The sequence below is a fragment of the Heterocephalus glaber genome, unplaced genomic scaffold (assembly GCF_053883595.1).
Source record: "Heterocephalus glaber isolate CG9 unplaced genomic scaffold, H.glaber_assembly_v1.0 deba00001781, whole genome shotgun sequence".
Lineage (NCBI taxonomy): Eukaryota > Metazoa > Chordata > Mammalia > Rodentia > Bathyergidae > Heterocephalus > Heterocephalus glaber.
This window is the reverse complement of record NW_028258467.1, coordinates 11,161,751-11,183,930: the sequence shown is the minus strand read 5'-3', so window position 1 is coordinate 11,183,930 and position 22,180 is coordinate 11,161,751. Positions and strand designations below refer to the sequence as shown.

The 22,180-nt window shown below is 49.1% G+C and overlaps 1 protein-coding gene across 2 annotated transcripts in view; it reads left to right on the top strand.

Moving 5' to 3' along the window:
• Tvp23a (trans-golgi network vesicle protein 23 homolog A) overlaps positions 1-22,180 on the top strand; it is a 59,066-nt gene that overhangs the window by 27,445 nt on the left and 9,441 nt on the right. Inside the window, exons 1-2 of one of the 2 annotated variants that reach the window (XM_004864883.4) lie at positions 8,355-8,481; positions 8,714-8,793. In XM_004864883.4, the coding sequence (XP_004864940.1) occupies positions 8,473-8,481; positions 8,714-8,793 (89 nt within the window). In that variant the 5' untranslated portion in view covers positions 8,355-8,472. Of the gene's footprint in view, positions 1-8,354; positions 8,482-8,713; positions 8,794-22,180 lie in introns of those variants that run through there. The other variant, XM_087202922.1, reaches the window with a different exon arrangement.

The following is a 22,180-nucleotide window of genomic DNA, read 5'->3' as shown; positions in this document are numbered from 1 at the left end:
TGTCATGAAAGTATCTTATTTCTCCATCAATTTTGAAAGATAATTTTGCAGGGTACCTCAATCTGGGTTGGAGGCTGTTTTCCTTTAGGACTTGAAATACATCACTCCAAGATCTTCTTGCCTTGAGGGTTTGCATTGAGAAGTCTGCTGTGATTCTGATGGGCTTTCCTTTGTATGTGATTTGTTTCTTTTCTCTGACTGATTGTAGAATTTTGTTCTTCTGTTGGATTTCTGGAATCTTAACAATTATATGCCTATGTGTAGATTTTTTTTTGATCATGGCTACTTGGAGTCCTATATGCCTCGCTTATCTATATGTCAAGTTCTTTCCCCCTGCTTGGCAAGTTTTCTGCCATCACTTCTGTGAACAGTTTTTTTTATGTCATCTGCACTCTCTCCTCTTTCTTCATTGACTCCAATCAGTCTTATGTTATTCTTCTTTGCATCATCTAGAAGCTGCTGGATTTATTTTTTGTGGTCCCTTACAATTTTAAAGCAATTTTTCTTTTCCTGGTCACTAATAGCAATCTTAGCTTCTGTATCTGAAATTCCATCCTCACATTGGCTCATTCTGCTGCATAGACTTTCAATGGAGTTTTTAATTTCCTGGAAATCTTTTTTTATCTGTGTCCTCTCTAGATTTATTAATCATGTCTTGCACTATGGGCACAATCTCTGCTGTTATCTGAGAAATTATTTCTGATTGCATTTTTTCCAGATCATCTTTTGTTGCCAGTTCAGGGAGTCCAGGTGGTTGAGTATCAGATTGTTCCATCTTGTTTCCCTTTGGGGTTGCTTTAGGTGATCTGGAAGTCTGGTTTTGAAACTTGTTTACATGTCTTCTCATTTCAAGGATGGGGGTTGCTGCTGGTGCCCACGTGACTCACCTCCTCTGTGCTGGCAGAGGTAGTACAGTGGCCCGGAAGCCTCCTCCTGATAGCTGGGAGCGGCTTACCTCCTCTGTGCTGTTGGGGGAAGAAGGTTTTGTTTCTTCCAGGGGCTCCCCAGCCTCTCTGTAATGAGTTAAGGCTGATAAGTATGAGGGCTCTGTCCACCTACATCTGCCAACCGTCCTTGATTGGACTGGGTGGGTGTCTTAGTGGGTTTTCTGTTGCTATAACAAAATACCAGAGGCCAGATAATTTACAAATAGCAGAAGTTTATTTAGCTTCTGACCTTTTAAATAAACAACAGAAGTTTATTTGAAATCCTAACCTTCAGTCCCTTAAGATATGGCTCTGGAGGCTGGGAAGTCCAATAGTATGGTGTTAGCATTTTATGAGACCAACCATCTGGGGACTTCCTGCTGCATCACAACAGGACAGAGGGCATCACACAGCAAGCCTCCTCTTGCAGGCCTCTCTTCTGCTCCTTCTAAAGCCACTAATACCATCGTGGCAGGCCTACCCTCATGACTGCATCTAGCCCTACTTATGTCTCAAAGGCCTTACCTCCAAAATACCATGAGCAGATGGATTTGGAGATTAAATTTTCAACACCTGGACTTTTGAGGGGACACATTCAAACCATGGTGAAGGGTTTCCATTCCCAACTGGTGCGGCCTGAATGAGGAGAAAGGAAAACACTGAGAGGCCTGTGACTCATTTAGGGCCACTGTGGTCAGTGCAGGCCAAGCAGCTGGGTGGCAGATGTGAGGGGCAGAGCCTGTCTTCAGTGGTCCATGGTGGCTGTGAACTGGTGCCTACAATTCTTGGGTGCCTTTACTGTCTCCATGCAACCCAGATCCAGATCCCCATGAGCCTTCTTCCTTAACCTCTTTGTAGAAGACCAACACCGGAATTGACTGTGCCTGTGTGTGCCCAGAACCGGAAGTGTCTGGGAATTTTTGTCCCTGATGGACAAGGCCCTTAACCACTTGCCGATGGGTGGGGAGTAGAAAGACTCCAACTCCCTCACCCCATCAGACTCTGAAGTGTGCCTGGAGCCCCCTGTAGTTGGGGCGGGGGGTAGCCACAGTTACCTTCTGTTTTGGGCTGAATCATGCCCCCCCAGCCCCCAAGTTTATGTTGAAATCTGAACACCCAGTCCCTTAAGATGGGACCCTATTTGGAGATAGAGTCATTGGCTTATCATAGATGTGGATTAATTAAAGTGAGGTCATACTGGAGTAGGGTCAGTGTTCTCATAAAAAAGGGGAAACTGGAACATAGACAGCATCCCGAGTGATGCCAAGTGAAGGTGGATGTTGTGCTGCCACAGGCCTGAGGACTACAGCAGCCAGGAGAGAAGCCTGGAGCAAGTGCAGAGGGAGCCAGGCCCTGCTGACACCTTGCCCCACACTTCCAGCCTCCAGCTGGAAGGTAAATTTCTTCTGGGATGATAAATTTCTGTTCTGTAAGGCAACCAGTTTATGGTACTTCCTTACAGCTGAGCTGTGACACAAATGTGCCTTTAGCGGGACTTTGCCTGGTATCACGTCCCTGGGAAGACTTGCTCCTGTGTCCGTGTCCTCCCTCCCCAGGGATGCTGCCTAATACAATCTTATCTCAGGCTCAAGCTTGCTCCTGGTGGATCCCACCTAGGACAGTGGCTTTCAAGGCCAGTGGCAACGTCACCAGGGCCAGGGAATCTAATGAGCAAACTGGGGGCTCATGTGTGAGCCAGATCTGCAGCCCTGTCCACAGGGGAACAGTCACCATGCAGCTCTGGCCACTGGGGAGGCAGGTTCAGCTTCTGGCCTTCAGGAGAAACCAGATGTGGAATTCAAAATCTGTGACACCTGACTTATAAACATTGGGAATGAACTCCATTTTTCTGCTGCTGTTTGTTTAAATTTTGAAGCATGACTGGAGGCCAGATAATGGTCTTCAGGCTGGCTCTTGGGCCCAGTCACTTTAGGCAGGGACCACACACCCAACTCCTGTGATGGAAGAGCTATGAGCAGGTGGCAGGACACCTGAGAGGGACTGTGGGTCCCACCACTTCATAGCTCTGTCCACCTGCTTAAAAACCTAAGCCTCAGCCCCTCTGTCTGTTGAATGTGTACCAGGTCATGTCCCTTGCCTACCTCTTGGTCTGGCAATGGAAGACTGATGCAGTGTATTTAGCAAACATATAATCTGTGCAATCTGCATTCTGAGCCTGTGAGGCAGGCTGAGGCAGGAAGGAGGATTGCAAATTTGAGCCCAGCCCAGGCAACTTAGTGATTTAGCAAGACCCTGTCTCAAAAAAGAAAGGAAAGCAAGCAAGCAAGCAAGCAAGCAAGAAAGAAATAAAGAAAAAAATAAAACCAATAATTTCGTTTCATCCAATAGCCCCCAAGAGTTTCTCATTTCAAACATGAGAGCACTGAAACTCAGAGATATTTAGTAGCTTGTTCAAGATCTCCCAGATGGTGAAAGGCAGATCTATCTTCAAACCCAAGCAGGCTGAATGAGTGTTTGCTCTGTGGGTTTTGTTTTGGTTTTGGTGTTGCTAAATGGGGAGGGGGATGGGCACAAGCCGCCGGGCCTATGCTGATCCCGGCTAGGCTTTGGATGGGGTGGGGCTGAGCCCGGCTCACTGAGTGGTGCAAGGCCTCTGCTTCCTTGCCCTTCTGGACTTGAGCCAGGCTGGGCCCTTTCTCCTCAGCAGCTCATTTCCCGTAAACGATGACTCCTGACTGCAGGCTTGCAGATCTGTGCCAAGAACCTCCTAGCTGCTCCTCCCAAGGCCAGCACAGCCCTGCGCCTGTTGGCTGGGCTTGGGACCTGGGCAGTCCTGTCCTGGCTGCCCACCCCAGACGTCCTGTGGTGGAGGATGGGTCCTGTCACAACAGCTGCTTTGGGCTCCTGTTCTCCTGCCTTCATTGTCCTGGACAGGCAGAGCCTGGTGACTTTGAGGAGTGAGGGGGATGTGGCAGGGAGCATGTGGGCCTGGCCGGGAGGTGACTTGTGTGTGTCTGTGTGTGCACATGCTCGTCTGAGACACTTGGATTCAGACCAGACCCCTCGGGGCGGGGAAATCCAGGCCCTCTTTGCCCCAAGCTGTAACAGCCTCCTCTGTAGCCTGGGCAGATGCTGGCACATTTCCTGGGGTTGTTCATTTCCTCAACCACACACTTGTCCAGCATGCATGGTGTGCCTGGCACTGGGCTTGGTGGCAGAAGAGGCACCTGCTCTTGTAGCAATCATTCTCTGAGGGAGGCATGGGGTGGAGAAAGCTCACCAAACCAATTAGCAGGAGAATTAGAGGTCATGGAAAATGCCTTAGTCTAGATCCCAGAACCTACAAGGGAACTGTAGTGTTTAGGTGGGGCATGAGATGAGGGCTGGAGAAGGCCCCTTGAAGAGGAGCTTGCATTTTCAGCCCTGAGAGAATTAAGGGGAGATGAGCATTCTGGCACATGCAAAGGCCTTGAGGTCGGAAGGGGTTTGGGAGTTTCTGCACATCTCAGCCTGGCCAGTGTTGCCAGAGCACGATGAGAGTCAGGGGGTGAGGCAGGAAAGGTCATAGGGTCCCCACTAGGCAGGGCCTGTGAGGCATAGGATGCAGGTCACCTTTCTAGTGGGGACAACCCAACATGGACCTCCAGCTGCTGCCACAGGCCAGCCTTAGACTCCTTCCAGCATGAGACCTGTGGAGGGACCTGCCAAGCCCTGGGTGTTCCAAGAGGAGGCCAGAGGTCCCAGAAGCAACCTGCCGTTGGGTGACAGCCACCACCCACTCTCCTAGCCACCTGCCGAGAAGGCACTGTTGACCTGGCTTTTCAGCCCCTTGTCCCAGCCCTTGAGCACGAGAGCTATCTTGGGACTGTTTGCCAACCTCTCCATAGCCTTGGCGAGAGGGTGGCTGCTCAGGAGGCCAGGCGGCTGCATCAGAGCTTAGCGGCCCCTTATGCCCCCAAGTCTGGAATGTCCCCTCTCAGGAGTGTGTCCTGCCACCTGCAGAACCCCACTCCCATTCCTCAGGCAAAGGGAACTGGAGCAGGGAGCAGGATTCCTGCACATATGGGCCCCAAAGGCTCGCCGTAATGCAGCCGGCAGCAAGGAAAGGCCATAGGGTGGGGACAGCTTACAGCCACCACAGGCACAGCATTGTTCAGTGCTCACTGCTATGCAAAGCACTGCGCTCAGCACCCTGCAGGGATCCAGTCTTAATCTTCAGGACCCCCTGCAAAGGAGAGGCTTGGACCACTGTACATCTCAGGTGGTGGAACGGACACAGGGCAGACAAGTGACTTGCACACCATGCTGGGCTCCAAGTCCCGAGGAAGTGCTTTGTCCTGCCTGGAGAAGGGCACGTGGCCTTGAGGGTGAAGCACCGAGGTGGGGGTGGGGCAGGCTACAGGGAACAGGAACGGGGACATTATATAGACGGTCTGAAGGAGTGGTGAGGGAGAAAACCAGCTGGCTGCAGACAGTTTCTTCCTCTAGCCTCCACTCAGGCCCAGCTCAGCTCTGGCTGCAAAGCGGAGAGGGAAGTGCTCAGTGGGAAGTGAAGATGGCTGGTGGGAAGGGTCTTATGTATCAAGGACCACCTGGTCCCTGCTCCAACCTCCTGTAGATAAGATCCAGCCTTCCTGTTCACCTGCTCCCCTGTCATGGGCCCAGAGTTGCAGCAACAGGCTAGGCCAAGTTGCCTGTCAGGAGTGGGGTGAGGTGGCATCTTCGGGATGCCAGACAGGTGGCATCTGTTTCAGACAGGTTTCCCACCTCAAGAATGTCACCTGAGAGCACAGATCAAGGGACAGAGGTGTAAAGGACAAGGGCCCGGGGTCCTTCCATAAGCACAGTGTGAGAAGAGGATGGGGGAGAGGAACCACCTAGTTTAAGGCATTCATCGGTGCACTGATCCCATGGGATGTGTGGCTCATGTTAGGATGCCAGTTAAGCAAGCTGTGGGAATGAATATGTTTATGAGACAATCAGGATGACAATCTGATGAGGCGTTGACTCAGGTCTCACATACTAAGGCTTATCATTCATATTTTTAGGTGTGATGATAATATGGCTCTTAGAAATTAATATATGAAGCCTATAATGCCAGCCCTCTGGGAGACAGGGGCAGGAAGATCATAAGTTCGAGCCCAGCTTGGGCAACTTAGTGATTTAGCGTGATCTTGTCTCAAAATTAAAAAATAACCATGGGCTGGGGGTATAGCTCAATGAGAAGGCCCTGGGTTTAATCCCCAGTACTAGAAAAAAAATATCTGATTCACATTCCATCACATATATCTCTGCTGTAAAGACAGATACCACTTGGTGCAATGGCGGGTTGAACTTGAGGCTCATGTCCAGTGTGCTGGCCCATGGGGGTTGCCTGGACCACAGGCCCCTCTGCTGATGGCCATAAGTCCACCAGGACCATGTTTCCAAAGCCCCTCGAGGAGGCTGCTTCAGACGTATTTTCTCCAGTCCTTGCCTCCTCCCTACCAGGTGGTAGTTGGGGGTATGACCCCACTTTATAGATGTGGAGACTGAGGACAGAGAGAGGAGGTCCCCTGACCAAGGCCATCTTGCCACCTTTTCAGTCAGGCCTGCCGATGCCAGATGCTGCCCCCTAGGATCATCCCAAGGCTGGTGATTACCTAACCCTGCAGCCCCCTCCCTTGCAGGCCCAGGGTTGCTCTGGGTCTGAGGCCAGAAGCCCAGCAGTGAGAATCAGAGATGGGGCAGTGCCTTGAAGCTTGCTTCCCAGGCCCTCGGGGCTGAGAGTAGCAGAATGGGTGGGAGAAGTCACTGTCCTACCTTCCTCAGGGCCCTTATGAAAAGCAGATCCCCCCGCTCAGCCCTGAGACTCCAAAGGCCCAGAGCGGGCTGTGCCAGCTGCCTGTGAGAGGTGACACTGTTGCAGGCAGCTCTGGACTCCTAACCCACCTCAGAGTCTCTGCACCCTCAGCCTCTGTGACCCCATATTTCTAGTGGTGGTTGGTACTGTGGCTGTTTCTGAGGAGCCCCAAGGCGATGGCTGAGAATGTCAGTTGGCCCCCCATGGGGCTTCCAAGGGGAGTTTCCCACCTCCTCACCCCAACTCAACGGACACAGCAGCTGGTGACTTTTAGGGGCAAAGGAAAAGCCCCTAAATGTTCTGCAACGGTGTCTCCCCTCCACCTGCCTTGCTCTGTGAACCTCCTCCCCTCCCTAGCCTCCCACCTTGCTGGGTCCCAGCAGGGACTCAAAGAACCTCCCCCTCTCAGCCTGGCACTTCTGTGCCTGGAGCCAGCTTTGGGTGGAGAGCCAAGGGTCCTTTGAGGAGACAGGCCTTGTGGGCCTAGATCTAACAACTCAAAGGGTGTTCCCTCTACTGACAGCTGTTAGACTCAGCTGGAAATGGGCGCACATGCCTGTAATCCCAGCATTCTGGGAGGCTGAGGCAGGAGGATGACATGTTGGAGTGACGTAGTGAGAGCCTGTCTCAAAACAAAGGCAATAAAAAGGACTGGAGATGTAGTTCGGTATGAAGGTCCTAGGTTCAATCCCCACTACCAAAACAACAAAAAAGCAACCAACCAACTAAACAAAAGGAACAGCAGACTCTCAGCCTCACTCAGGTGCCTGGGTCAGAACCTATGTTCTAATCCAGCCCCGGGCCACTAATTTCACATTAAGGGTGTGTAGGGGGTACAAAATTTAAAACCTGAGTTCTGGCTGCCCAGCACCCGGGATCTTTAGAAACCCTGGTATAGGTCCTGCTCTAACAGCTTCGTGATGCTGCATTCCCACAGAACCCACGGTGATCACAGCACAACTTGGGAAATACTTGTACAGGACATGGCTCCCAAGATGGCCATCTGCCCTCAGGAGGAAACCCTCTCTCTCCACAAACACCTGGCAGCTTCTGGGGTCGGCAGAGGAATTGGGTGCTTTTGCGGAGGGCACAAGAGTGGGGAACAGACAGTAACCGGGAGACAGAGGACAAAGGGGATTAGTTGCCAAGGCATCTTGATACCCGCTGCCCTCTGCCTCTCGTAAGGGGAGGCTGGGCGGGAGAGACCCTCGGAGGACGCATCTATCCTGGAAGTACCAGGGAAGCCCTTCACGGGTTAATAGCTATTTGCGCCCCACCGGCCTGGTACCCGATGCACACAGTTCTCCCCGCGGCTCCCAAGCTGATCCCAGGGCTCCGCCCCAGTTCTTTAGGATCCGGGGGCGGCCGGGCACCCGCTTTTCACTAGGGCCTGAGCCCTGCTCTTCCTCAGCCCTGGCTGGGGCCGCCCCACAAGGACAGCCATTCCTTCCCTGCGCCCGCGCTCATCCCACATTTCTGCAGCAACCACCACATCGCTGGGGCCGCTCTCCTCGGCGCCCCGGACCCGTCCCCTTGTCTCCGCGGCCGCGGCCGCTGCGCGCGGTCCCGGGGGCCCCCAGACCCGCCCCGCCCCGCCCCGCCCCGCCCCGCCCCGTCCGCGACTGCGCCCTGGGCGCGCGCCCGCCCCGCCCGCACCTGCGCTGGGACCACGCGGGTGCAGGCTCCAGGCTGGGCCCAGCACCCGAGTCCTTAGGCGGTGGGCGCCGGGCGGGCTCGGGGAGGATGAAGCAGGTAGGGCTGGCGGGGAGGGCGACGCGAGCTGGGGAGGAGGAGCCCGCAGGGCTGGAGAGGCCGCGAGGAGGAAGGGATACGGGGCCCTGTGGCAGGAGGGCGGGCAAGGCCTTGCATCCCCGAGGGGACTCTGGGAACCCACGGAGATGTGCAGAGAACCCCCCTCGAGTGCAGGCTGGCAGGGGTGTGCAGGGCTGCGGGTGGGCCTGCCAACTGCCTCGTGTTCCTCCAGGCCCTGGTGGACGACACGGAGGACGTGTCCCTGGACTTCGGCAACGAAGAGGAGCTGGCCTTCAGGAAAGCCAAGATCAGGTCTGTCGGGACGCGGCTTTGGCGAGCAGTCCCTCAAGTCGCAAGTTCATTCATTTATTCACTCGTTTTTCAAGATGCACTGAGCACCTCCTGTATGCCTACTGATCAGACAGTCCCGCCCTGCTGGAGCCCGCCTCTAGGGGCCGGAAAGGGGACAGCAAACACTGAGCAGGCCAAGCTCTTCTTTGCAAGGTAGTGATGGAGCGTGAGAGTTAGGAAGAAAGTCAACAGGGTGGCGAAAGAGAAAGCCCTCTGAGGAGGTGACTTTTGAACTGAGACCTGACTGGTGAGCCATGAGAGGCTCTCCAGGAAGAGGGTTCCAAGCTGAGGGAACAGCAAGTGCAAAGGCCCTGAGGCTCTTTGGGAAGGTCAGAGAGAGGCCACTATGGCTACAGGGCAGTGTGGGAGGGCTGGACAGGTGGAAAAGGCCTTCAGTTTTTGTTCTAGTCTCAGCTTGGCCAGATGGACTTGTCCTAGGTCAGGTCACACACCTGCCTGAGACCTTCTGCATCCCACGCGGCAGTAAGAGCAAGAAAAATGGCTGAGGTGTGGCTTAGTGGCAGAATGCTTGCCCAGCATCCACAAGATCCTAGGTTCAATCCCCAGAATGGCAAATACAACAAGGGAAGAGGAAATGAGCCTGTGACCTGTGCCCATGGCTGCCAAATGCCTGAGCACCCGCCACATCCAGGAACTGTCACGACTCAAACACACCCACCTGGCTTTGCCCTTCTCTCCTTCCAGTTTTTGGCACCAGCAGGCATGGCCAGGACTGCAGGCTGGAGGATGGGCTGTAGAGACCGAAGGAAGCAGGGAGCATGGCTGGGAGGCTGGGCCAGGACTGCAGCAGGGGTGACAGGGAGCAGAGGCCCTGTCTGGGTGATGTCAGGATGTGGAGTGGGGACAGAGGTGGTCAAGGTGATGGTCTGGCTTCCGGCTCGGTGACTGAGGAGGTGAAGGGGCTCTTATGGGGCAAAGATACAAAGTGATCAAAAGATACGACGAACATTTAAATTTTAAAAAATGTATTACAGTAAAAGACACACTGCCATTAATCCTCCCCAAAATACTCCCCTTCACTTCCAACACACTCATCCCATCATTCTTGCCACTTTCTGAAGTGGCTCTGGGAAGCCCTCTTTCGTGAGTGTATTTACCAGGTGTGATCAATAATATGGTGAATGCGGCTGCCCAGGGCCATACAATGGAAGGGTGGGCTCGTAAAAACATTACAGTGTGTCCTTCTTCCCCTTATTCACTGGATCTGGCACTGTGCAACTTCTGAATCTTCCCCACAGTCAAAATGACCATGAAAGGTCAATGTCTTAAATCGATTCAGGATATCAAGGCAGCCATGACAGTGCAACTAAAGACATAAAAGAGGATAATGTATTTTTTACTGTAGTGATTTTTTAAAAACTTAAACATTGACTGTATATGTTTTCAATCAGACCTCGTTTTGAGCTCAGAGTGGTCTTTGCTGGGTTGTGGTGGGACACGCTGGTAGCCAGGTTAAGTGGGCAGCTGGAAGGAAAGGCCAGGAGCTCAAGGAGTCATCAGCCAGAGATCCGAAGGCAGGGACTCCTCTGTGTGTCTGAGAGCTGCTGCTCCCAGAATCTTCTGGTGTGCCGAGTGCTGATCCCTAAGTCCCACCCTGGACTCATGCAGCCAGATCCACAGGGGTTGCACCTGGGACTGTGAATTTAAAGTGGCACCCTTAGTTGATTCTGAGAATAAACAAACTTACCCGTATAGCAGGACTGAAAGGGAGTTCTTAACTGAGCTCTCTGGGCACCTGGGAACCCTTTGAAAACTTTTGTCTAAGTTTCATATTAATGTGCCATTTTAGGAAAAGAAGACAACTTTAACTGGATTATTAAGAGGGTTTATGATCCAAAAAAAGGTTCAGAATCACCAGTCTGGTGTGAGAATCACGATGCAAATTCTTCAGCAAGATGAATCACAGGCTAATTTTGCAGGAGGTGGTATGGATGGGGCCCTACAACCCACCTGGGATATTGAGTCCCTTCTTCCCTCACCACCTGGTGGCTTTCGATTTTGGATAGGTCACTTTGCCTTGCCGGGCCTCCGTGAACCTGTCTGTGATATGGAAATATTTGTACCAGCCTGACCTTGCCACGTGATGGCTCCACGATTTATTCAGTAAATGTTTATCCAGCATCTTCCAGGTGCCAGGTGTGGGCCTCAGCCCTGGGGTGGAGCTGTGGTCCCTGCCCTCCCGATTCCTGGCTCCGGGGCAGGGAAGTACAGTGTTGTGATGCAGGCTCCTTGGGCACCAGCAGAGGATGTGCTGGGCAGGGAGAGGAAATGTTAGCCTTGTTGTGTGTGCGCATGGGCTTTTCTTTTTGTTTTGACCTTTTTATTGTGGTAAAAGCAAACACAACATAAAATTCACCATCTTTATTTTCAGTAGTCCTCTTCAGTTGTGTGAGGTATATTCTCATATGAAACAAGTGAAACAGGACTTTTTCATCTTCCAAAACTGAAACTCTATACCCATCAAACAACTCTCTTTTTCTTGGCCCCTGGTAACCACCATTCTACTGTCGGTCTCTATGAGTCTGACTACTCATTTCACTTAGTCTGTGTCCTTGGAGTCCATCTGTATTTTACATGTGTCAGAATTTTTTTCTCCTTTGAGGCTAAATAATACTGCACTGTATAAATCTATACTATGTTTTGTCAATGCATTCTCCCATGGACACTTGGGTTGCCTTCCCTTTTTGGTGATTGTGGCTAGTACTACAGTGCACATGGGTGTGTAAATACCTCTTTTGGTGCCAGGGATTGAACTCGGGACCTTGTGCTTGTGAGGCAGGCAGTGGAACCACTGAGCTAAATTCCCGGCCATGAACACTTCTTTTGATACCTTGCCTTCACATCTTTTGATATATACTCAGAAGAGGGATTGCTGGGTTGTAGGGTAGTTCTATTTTTAATTTTTTGAGGAACTCTAACCTGTTTTCTGTAGCAGTTGCACTATTTTACATTCCCACCAACAGTTGCAAGGGTTCCAGTCCTTAATCCTTGCTAACACTTGTTATTTTCTGGTTTCTTTTCCTCCTCACCACCTCCCTCCTTGCTCTCCTGCTCTCCTTCCTAGCAGCCATCCTGGTGGATGTGAAGTTGTGTCTCCTTGTGGTGTAGATTGGCATTTCCCTAATGGCCAGAGATGTAGAACACAGTTCCATATGCTCGTTTGGGTCTCATCTTTGCAGAAATGGCTATTTGAGTTCGTTATCCATTTTTAAATCAGATTATTTGATTTTTTTTGGTTGCTGAGTTCTTTATATCTGGATGTCCTCCTCAAAGCCTCATGAGTTCAAAGGTGAGGTCCTGTAACTGGATTATGGGGCTTGTAGCAGACTTGCATTTAGTGGTGATAATTTTTTTGGTACCGGGGATCGAACTCAGGACCTTGTGCTTGCCAGGCAGGCAGCGGAACCACTGAGCTAAATTCCCAGCCCTCTTTATATATTCTAAATATTAACCTCTTTTCAGAAACCTGCTCTGTATATCTTTTCTCGCATTGCAGAGGTGGCCTTTCCACTGTAGATTATGTCCTTTAATGAACATGTTTTCAAGTTTGATGTCACCCCACTTGACTGTTTTTACTTTTATTCATGGTTTTAGTGTCCTGTTGTATGTTTTTAATTGAAACGGAATTGACTGGGGATGTTGCTCAGTGGTGCTGCGCCTGCCTGGCAAGCGCAAGGTCCTGAGTTCAATCCCTGGTACAGGTGTTTGTGTGTGTGTGTGTGTGTGTGTGTGTGTGTGTGTGTGTGGTGGGGATGAGACCCTAACTGAAATGTAATTCACGTCCCATAAATTCACCTTTTAAGGTCTATAATTCAGTATGGTTGTTACTATGTTCACAAGGTTGCGCAGCCATTGTCTAGTTCCAGGATGCTTTTCATTACCCCAAATGGAAACCCTATATCCATTGAGCAGTCACTTCCCATTTCCCCCTTCTCCAAGCTCCTGGCAACCACCAAATGTTTTCTGTCCCTACAAATGTGCTCATGCTGAATAGTTCATATAAATGAAATCTGTATTGGCCAGGGTTTCCTACAGAAATAGAGCCAGTAGATGATATATGTATATCTTGGTCTGTAGCCAACAGCCCCAAAGCCAAGAGTGCTAATGTCTGAGGGCAGAAGATACAAAGTGTGATAAAAAAAATAGTGAATATTTAAAATTTAAAAATTATTACAGTAGAGGACACATTGTTATTACTCCTCAGAATACTCCCCCCCACTTTGAACACACTTCATTCTTTTTGTTTTCCAGTACCAAGGATTGAACTCAGGACCTTGCAACTTATCCCAACATTCTTGCCGCTTTCTGAAGCAGTTCTGGAAGCCCGCTTTCATGAGTATTTTTAGCTGTGCTGTCATGGCTGTCTCAGTGTTTTGAAGTGATTCAAAACGTCGACCTTTTATGGTCATTCTGACTTTGGGGAAGAGCCTGAAGTTGCAGGGTGCCAGATCTAGTGAATAAGGTGGATGAGGACGCACTGTAATGTTTTCACAAGCCTGCCTTTCTATGGGATAACACTGGGCAACTGATTACACACACACACTCAGGGAAGTTATGACTTTGAGTTGGCAGAGGCCTCACAGGAACAGGTAAAAGATTCAGTTAAGGATCCAGCACCTTCATCTCATTGATACCCAGCTCCGCTCCCCATGTGGCTTCCTTTGCTCTCTCACCCATCTGGGCTGTGTTTGGCTGCCAGAGGCCAGAGCCCAAATGAGTAGGTCACCTTGAATCAGAGAATGCAGCCTCCGTTTCCCACCAAACTTTCCTGTGAGTCCATTCACCCAGGCAAAAGCCTGCCTGCCAACTCACAGATCTCTAACCCAAAGGCAACCAGCAGGCAGATAGAGTGATCCCCGGGAATCCTGCGGTGCTATGGAGGACCCAGGTCATTCCCAGACAGGCTTGCCTCAGTCCAGCCTGGTGTTAGCCCTTTGCAAAGTGACCTTCAACTCAAACAGTGACCATTGCACCTTCTGTTTTCTCATCTGTAAAATGGGAATGGTGTTGGTTTCCTTGTAGCAGTGTGTGAAGAGTGTAAATGAGTGATGAATGTGTATAGCGCGGATCTCAGGCCCCCAGTGCTCCTTGTATGCTTTATCCATGCAACCTGTTATTTTGACAACAAGCACGACTTCTGTGCCCAATCCCTGTGCGCAGGGACGGGGTGGAGGCATGTCCTTGGTTGGAACAGGATGTCACACCAGGGTTCTCCTTGGAGTTGGACACTGTCCCTCCTACCAAAAGTTAGGCTTATGCTCTCAAGACTCTGTCTGCACAAAATCCCTCTGAACCCAAAGGGCCTCGGTTCCAAAGAATTATCACCCAGAGTAGGACACTCTCCTGCCTCAGGCACATTCCTTTTTTGAAACTGATTTTGGTTTCAGCGGTCATAGTTGGTTTGCTTTCAAGGTTTGGTCCATGTATGATGGTTGGTCCTCAGTCTGCCTGCTGAGTGTGATACTGAGAGGAACCTGGCCCTGGTCTCAGACACCACAGAGAGTCACGTGTTAGTGGGGTTCGGGTCCAAAGACAAACATCACATGGAATAAAAACAGCCCAAGGTCAGGGATTTAGCTCAGTGGTTCCACCGCCTGCCTTGCAAGCATAAGGACCCAAGTTCGATCCCCAGTACCCCACCAAAAAAATACAATAAAACCCCAGCCTACTCACCTGCCACAAATCCTTAACCAGCTCATCCTGTAGTTTTATTTTGTCTTTCAAGAAGTCTTCCACATTTGGTTTACTTGTCCATATAGGGTACAAAAACCATTCTCAGAAATGAACTTCTGATGAAACTGTTGGCTGCTTTTGGGAGAAAGTTATAAAGAATGAACAATAACACTAGCAAACACTTCTCTAGCACTTATAATACTTGGGTATTATTATTCTATTCTGTTTTACTTGGAATAATTATTTTTATCTGCAACCTATGAGATAGGTATTACTATTTTATCAATGTCAAGGATAAAGTGACTGAGGCAAAGAGAGAGTTGAGTAACTTGCCTAATACCACACAGCTATGGAGTTCAAGGAGGGAACTGGCTCTGAGCTGACATCTTCTATGACATTGCGCTTAGAGGGCTGGAGGGTCACACAGGGCATGACACTCAGGGACATGCTCTACTGGGGAATAGCAGATTTGGGGTTTCTGTCTCTGGGGAGGACCTTTTATTTTCCTTGTGTAACTAAAGGTGCAGAATTGCCTCCACTATTTTGAGCAATTTCTCAACTTGAGCAGTACTGACATCTGGGACCAAATAATTCTTCACGGTGGGTCTGACTTGCTCACTCACTGCAGGATGTTTAACAGCCTCCCATCCCCTAGATGCCAGGAACATCTGGTCCCCCAGTTATCACAGCCAAAATGATCTCCAGGCATGGTTCATGTCCTCTAAGGGCAAAATTGCCCCTGGCTGAGAACCTTGGTTTGGATTTTTCTATGAGGCTGGGGTTTGAATTTGGAGAAGTTAGATTTGTATTTGAGGTCACTCTCAAGTGTTCCCAACACCTCTATGTGATGTGGACCCTGGGAGGTTAGTGTGTGGAGGAGCAGGCAGGTAACAGCTTGGTGGTGGTCACTCTTGAAAAAGCAACATAGCACATCTCTAACTGCTGGGTCCCAACACAGTACGGAGAATAATAATTTTGGTTTTTCTTTGTTGTTAGTCCAGATGATCTACTCACTTAATGAGGAAGGACTCCTTACCAAGACCTTGTCCCCTATGTCTTTGGGGGAACAAGTCCTATTGTTCCCAGCTCTCCACAATCTATTTTAAAAATATAGAAATATGATCACAGGCAGGTACCACCAAGAAGCTGACTGTTTAATTTTAAGGAAGGCCCATGATTACCAAGGAAAATAACCCACCGAATCAGGGAACTAGACAATTTTCAGTTCTCTTTGATCAGGGCACAACATTACATATTTTGAAATTAACTCTACATTTATAACAGCTCAACTTCCCCTTATCTATATTTCTTGTTCACATGAATTTCATTGCATAAGCTATGTAAAATCACTGAAGGGCCATTTCTAGTGAACTGTGACCCACATAGCCATGAAAGCATTTGGGGACAAGGTGAGGACAATGATCAGATTTCTTGATGCTTCATTTCAGGTGGCATCTTAACTGTGTGGACTCATTCATGTACTCCATCCTGTTGAGGGGGTACTGTCCTGTGCATTGCAGGATATTTAGCAGCATCCCTGGGGATCCCAAGTAGATGCCAATGAATGCTCACAGTTGTGACATCAAAAATGTCTCCAGTCATTGCTGGGTCATATTCCAATTCAGCTCTTCTTTGCTTGCCCTGGTTGAGGTTGAAGTAAGTGTGTGTGTGTGTGTGTGTGTGTGTGTGTGTGTGTGTATACCTTCCCTGGGGAGGAGGTAAGTGCCAACACATTAATATAAGTTTAGCCATATGTTCCAGCAAAGAATAATGGTGACAGTTCTCTAGTAAAGACCAATTCAGAGCCCTGTATAGTGACTCATGCCTGTAATCCCAGCACTCTGGGAGGCTGAGGCAGGAGGATTGCTGCAAGTTCAAGGCCAGCCTGGGCTACATAGTGACTTCAAGGCCAGCCTGGGATACACAGTGAGACCCTGTCTCAAAACACAAACCAAAACAAGACCAACTCAGTGACTTTGGGTTGGAGCCCAAGTTTCCCATGTCTCCATGTTTACCTCAGCCCACCCAGTGGCCAGCTGTTATGTTCACCTTCTAAGTCCCTGCGTTGGTTAAAATGTTGGTAAATAGCCAAGAGCCTCACGGATGGCTGTCCTGGAGCAAACCCTACAGCAAACAGGCTGGACAGCAGGCCCAGCTGGTGAGGCCCCGTCCCATCCACATCTCACAGGGCCCACCCCATACCGCTTGCTGGGTATTTTGCTGGTGACTCTGTTTACCCCATTCACACTGTGCCGAGTTCTTTGCTGCCTGCTGGAGATTAGTCAAGTGCAGGTGGGCAGGGCACGGTCCACTGTTCACTGTGCTCTGTACGCTGTACTCTGATCAAGCCTGGTGTCCCTGGTGCTCAATAAATGTGCTGTTGCTTGAGGCTCAATTTATTAAACTTAATATTTCTTAAGAATGTTGAAGACCAATTAAGACTATTTATGTGTTGATTATAAACTTAATTTTGATCCTCAGGCAATTTAAACTACAATATCAAATTGGCATCAGTGATTATTTTGAATGCCAAATTAACCTGCAAACAAAAATACACCTGGACAAGAGTACAAAATGTACCATCTTCAATGAGGTGGGGAGTTCTAGTGGTTGATAAAACCTCACACAAAACAACTGTAAAATACATGATAGGTTCAATTGGAAAAAAAATTTTGAATTAATGTCTTTAAAAGACTTTAAAAAACTTTCTACTTTGTAATAACATCAAACTTTGGGGAAGGTAGTAAGAAGAGAGCAAAGAACTGATTGGTTACCTTACCAAGATCCATGCACTGTTAATTTTGCTGTGTGTGAGTGTGCATGTGTGTTTTAAAGAATTCCATTCCCTCAACCCTAAGTGCCTAAATGGTGTGTGTGTGTGTGTGTGTGTGTGTGTGTGTTTCAGCACTGGGAATTGAATCCAGGGCCTCTGCTCTGAGCTACACCCCCCCTACACCTTTTTAAATATTCTGAGACAGGGTCTTGCTAAGTCATTAAGTTGCCCAAGCTGGGCTTGAACTTGTGATTCTCCTGCCTTAGGCTCCCAAAGGGCTGAGATTATAGATGTGCATCACTGTGTCCGACTCAAATGTGTGCATTAAGAAATTCTGTAAGCAGAGCACAGTGATTGAAATGAAGATAGTATTTAATCTACAGTTCATATCCCAGTGTTCTTTATTGCATTTTTTTCCTCCCAGGCTCAGAGCCCATCCAGGCTTACCCAGTGCATTTAGTTATCCCAGAAGAGTTCACAGCCTTTCTTTTATCTTTTGTGACACGGACATTTTATTTATTTATTTATTTATTTATTTATTTATTTATTTATTGGTACCAGGGATTGAACTCAGGTCCTTTCGCTTGCGCAGCAGGTGGCAAAACCAATGAGCTAAATCCCCGGCCCCTTCACGGGCATTTTGAAGAGTAAACACCAGCTGTTTTGAAGAACCTCCCTCGAGTTGGCTCTGTCTGAGGTTTCTCATGATTCAAGGCAGCGATGTTTCTTGGCAGAGATACTGCAGAAATGATGTTATAACCCCAAAGTATATTTACTCTTTTCAAGCCTTGTCGCTACCAAAGGTGGCCCAGAAATGGCGTGGTTTTTGCCTCCACCACCTCATACCTGTAATCCTAGTCCCCAGATTTTAGTCTTTAATTCTCTTTGCCACTCAGAGAATCCAGGAGGGCAGCCAAGCTGCTGGATCTGGCCCGGGAGCTGAGTCAGGGTTGCTGTCACCTGAGGGATCCACCTGGGCAGGAGAGCTCTTCCAAGAGGTGCTTTATGAAGCCGTTGACTGAAGGCTCAGTTCCTTGCCATGTGGGCCTCTCTGTAGGGCAGCTTACCACAGCCAGCCTGCTCCAGGGCAAGCGAGGGAGAGCACAACAGTGACCAAGATGGAAGCAGCCATGTCTTTGATGCAGTCTCTTCTGATGTAATCTGTCGCCATGATGGTTCACCATGAGAGGTGACCACACAGGGTATGAAGACCGGGAGGCTGGGTCATAGGGGCCATGTCAGAGGCTGATCACTATGACCGCAACCCATAAAAGGAACAACTATGTGGGTGTCTACAAGGGACCCCCTCTGCTCCAGGCCTTGAGGGGGATGTGATTCCCCCCATTCTGCAGGTTAGGAAACGGGCCCTGAAGGGTTGAATCACTTGTTGTCTGAAGTCATACAGCAATTGCTGGAGTGGGATTCTGAAAGGCAAGAGTTTGCCTACTTGGGTACCTAAAAATCAAAACAAAACACAAACATTAATGACAGACAGTTCCAAACATATACCAAATGGAAGAATATGACAGTCCCACAACCCTCCACAGTGATCAGCTCTGGGCCAATATTCTTTCATTTCTGCCCCACTTCCTTCCCATGCCCCTAGTTATTCTGAGGCAGAGCCCAGTATTATGTCAGTATTATGAGTATGTATTAATACTCAGGTAAGTTATATCTATCACTTAAAAAACAGAACTACATAGAATTTTTCACAACTTTCAATTTTTAAAAATTTAAAATAATCCCCACATATCATGAAATATCCAGTCAGTGTCCACATATCCTTTTCTTTACTTTTTATTATCAACTTGTTTGAACTGTAATTGAAAGACTATTCGCACATTGGAATCACTTGCTATGTAAGTTTTTCTTCTGTAGGCTCCTCTGCCTCTGCCTCTGTCCCTACCTCTCTGTTTTGCAATTGATTTGTCTCACTGTAGACCTTTTCATGGTCTGGAACTGCTGAATGCATCCTCTTTGTGTCCTTGAATCTGTTCCTTTGTTCCCTGCTGTGGTTGGGATGTGACTGTCTCCAAGGGGTTCCTGTGTTGGAACCTTGATCCTCAGCATGGCAGTGTTAAATGTTGCTAGAATCTCTAAGAGCTGGGCCTCATGGAAAGTGGTTAGGCCATTGGAGGCACTGCCCTTGGAAGGGATAATGTAGTTCTCATGGGATCCCAGTCACTTCCCACAAAAGTGAGTTGTTATAGAAGAGCAAGACTGACCCATACCTGTCCTCTGGCTTTCTGTCTTGACATGTGATCTCTCCCTCTGACATGTGTTCCTGCCATGATGCCGTTTGTCATATTGCGATGCTGCCAAATGGCCCTCAACAGAGAGGTGCTGACACCCAAACTGTAATCTAAATAAACCTCTTTTCTTCATGAAGTACCTAGTCTCAGGTATTTTGTTACAGCAACAGAAAGTGGACTAATACATCTCCTATATTTATTGTAATGAGTAGCTACAGCTAGAAGCCGATGTGATCTAGGTGTGATTTTTTTTTGGCCCAGTGGCTTCAAAAGACCAGTTTTCATTCATCTGAAGACCCCTAACACCTAGCTGCCTGGCCATTGGTGCTCCTTACCTCCACATTTGAATTCATTAGGGATTGTGGTATGGTAGTGTTCTAATTCTTTTTTTTTTTAACATTTTTGGTACTGAGGATCCAACCTAGGACTTTGCCTGCTAGGTGCTAGGCAAGCACTGTCTACCCCTGAGCTACATCCCCAGCCCTTTCAAAAAAATCTTTTAAAAAAAGTTTTGTGAGCCGGGGATGTAGCTCAGTGGTTCCAGCGCCTGCTAGGCAAGCGCAAGTTCCCGAATTCGATCCCTGGCACCAAAAAAACAAACAAACAAAAACATTTTTTTGAAACACAATCTTGCTAAGTTGCCCAGGCTGGACTTGAACTTTTGATCTTCCTGTCTCAGCCTCCTAAGTGGCTGGGATTACAGATATGCATCACCACACCTAGCAGTATGACAGTCCAATTGTATCATTTCATCTTCATTTGTGAGCTGAAATAATCAAGAAAGAGAAACTCCCATCATTTAGTCTTTGTTAGGTATACTTTATAGAGAAAAGCCATCTATGTGCTGGCTTCTCACACTTCATGTCTAAGTTTTCAAGGTAATGAATCACTTCCTTACATCTCTGTTAGGTGAGCAATAACAGCTTTTAGTATCATATGAACTCATTGATGAGTTCTGCTGTGCAGATTGTCCTACTTTTGGCCAGTGGGAGCCATTTCCTGTTGGCTTCTGAGCCTTTGTGACCTGATTCTTGCAGTCTGTGACAGCCTCCTTGCTTTCAGGATGTACCAAAGGCCCAGGCTCTTCCATGTCTCTAAGAAGCCCTGGCTGCTTTGAATGGAGAATGGCATTGAGAGCCACAGTTTGTGTTTCCCTGGGGTGTTAGCTCTCAGGCCCCATGGTTATGCCTGGTGATCTTGTGGCTCCACAGGCAGCCGTGATACTTGGTGCTGATCCTTGGTCCTTGGGTTGATTCTGCTGCTCAGAACAGCTGCTAGCCCCCAGGGGGCTGTGGAGAAAGCTCCTCATCACGCTGTGGCAGATGGTCCTCAGGAGATACAGGAGCCAGAGAGCAGAGCATGGCAGGGTTCACACCCCCACCCCACCAAGTGTCCTCTCACAGCACAGCACCTGCGTACATCATCTCTGCTCTGACATCACCTCTCCAGGCATCAGCGTCCTCATCTATGAAACAGCTCACCATCTCCATCCTACTTCACTTTTTTCTTTGGCCTCATTTGTCTCAGGGCAGGTGTTATGAGTTGAATTGTGTTGCTGAAAAGATATGTTGATGTCCTAACCTCCTCAAAATGTCACCATCTTTGGGAGCAGGGTCTTTGCAGATGTAATATTAGTTAGGATGAGGTCATGCTGGAGCAGGGTGTGTCCTTATCCAGTATGCTGGGGTCCTTATAAGAAGGTACCCATGTGATGACTGAGACAGTGGAAATGCTGTACGACAACATAAGCAGACACTGGAATGGTGCAGCTGTAAGCCAAGCAACACTGAGGACTGCCACTCACCACCAGAAGTGGGAGAGAGATGGGGTGGATTCTCCTTCACACTCCAGGAGGAACTGGCCCTGCTGACACCTTGATTTTGGATTTTTTCCCTCCAGAGCTGAGACAGTAAGTTTCCATTGTATTAGGTCAGGTAGTTTGTGACACTTTGTTACAGCAGCTGCAGGTGAGCACCTGTACTCAGGCCAACCTGGGCTGAGCAATGGGGCTGCTAACTTGTCCCTGGGGCTCCCACCTCCATCCTTAGAAGTCAGGATATCTCTTTAAAAAGAAATAAAGAACAGAAACAAGAGGGAAAAACTGTGGTGGCCAGAGGGAAGTCTGTTTTTCATTCACTTCCACACATAAACCTCTGCTGTGCTGACCTTTGCGTGGAAACTCAGCTCCAAGCAATCAGCATCTTCTTGGACATCTGGCAGCCCCAGGAGCTGCCCACCATGCTTCACAGTTGGGAGCAGGACATGCTGTCATTTGAGGCAAGAAGCTGACTCAGAAGGACAGTGGAGCCCACATAAGGTCTGGACCCTTCCAGAGAAGGAGACTCAAACCCAGCCCAGGCAGCCCGTCCCCTGCCTTGTGGCAGACCCCCAGTCCAGAGGGTTTCGTAGGGACCTGTGCTTTTTGAGGCTTGGCTTCCTTCAGTCCCCTGTGCTTTGTTACTGGCACTGGCTGACCTTGCAGTGGAATGGAAGTGGGCTGCTGGATGGACACATGCACGTGAGCCACCTGGAGCTTCTTAATATGCATCCCCAGCCCAGGGGTCTGGGTGGAGCTGCAGGTCCTGTGTTTCCAGCAAGTTCCCTGGGCGGGGGGTGAGATAGTGTGTGA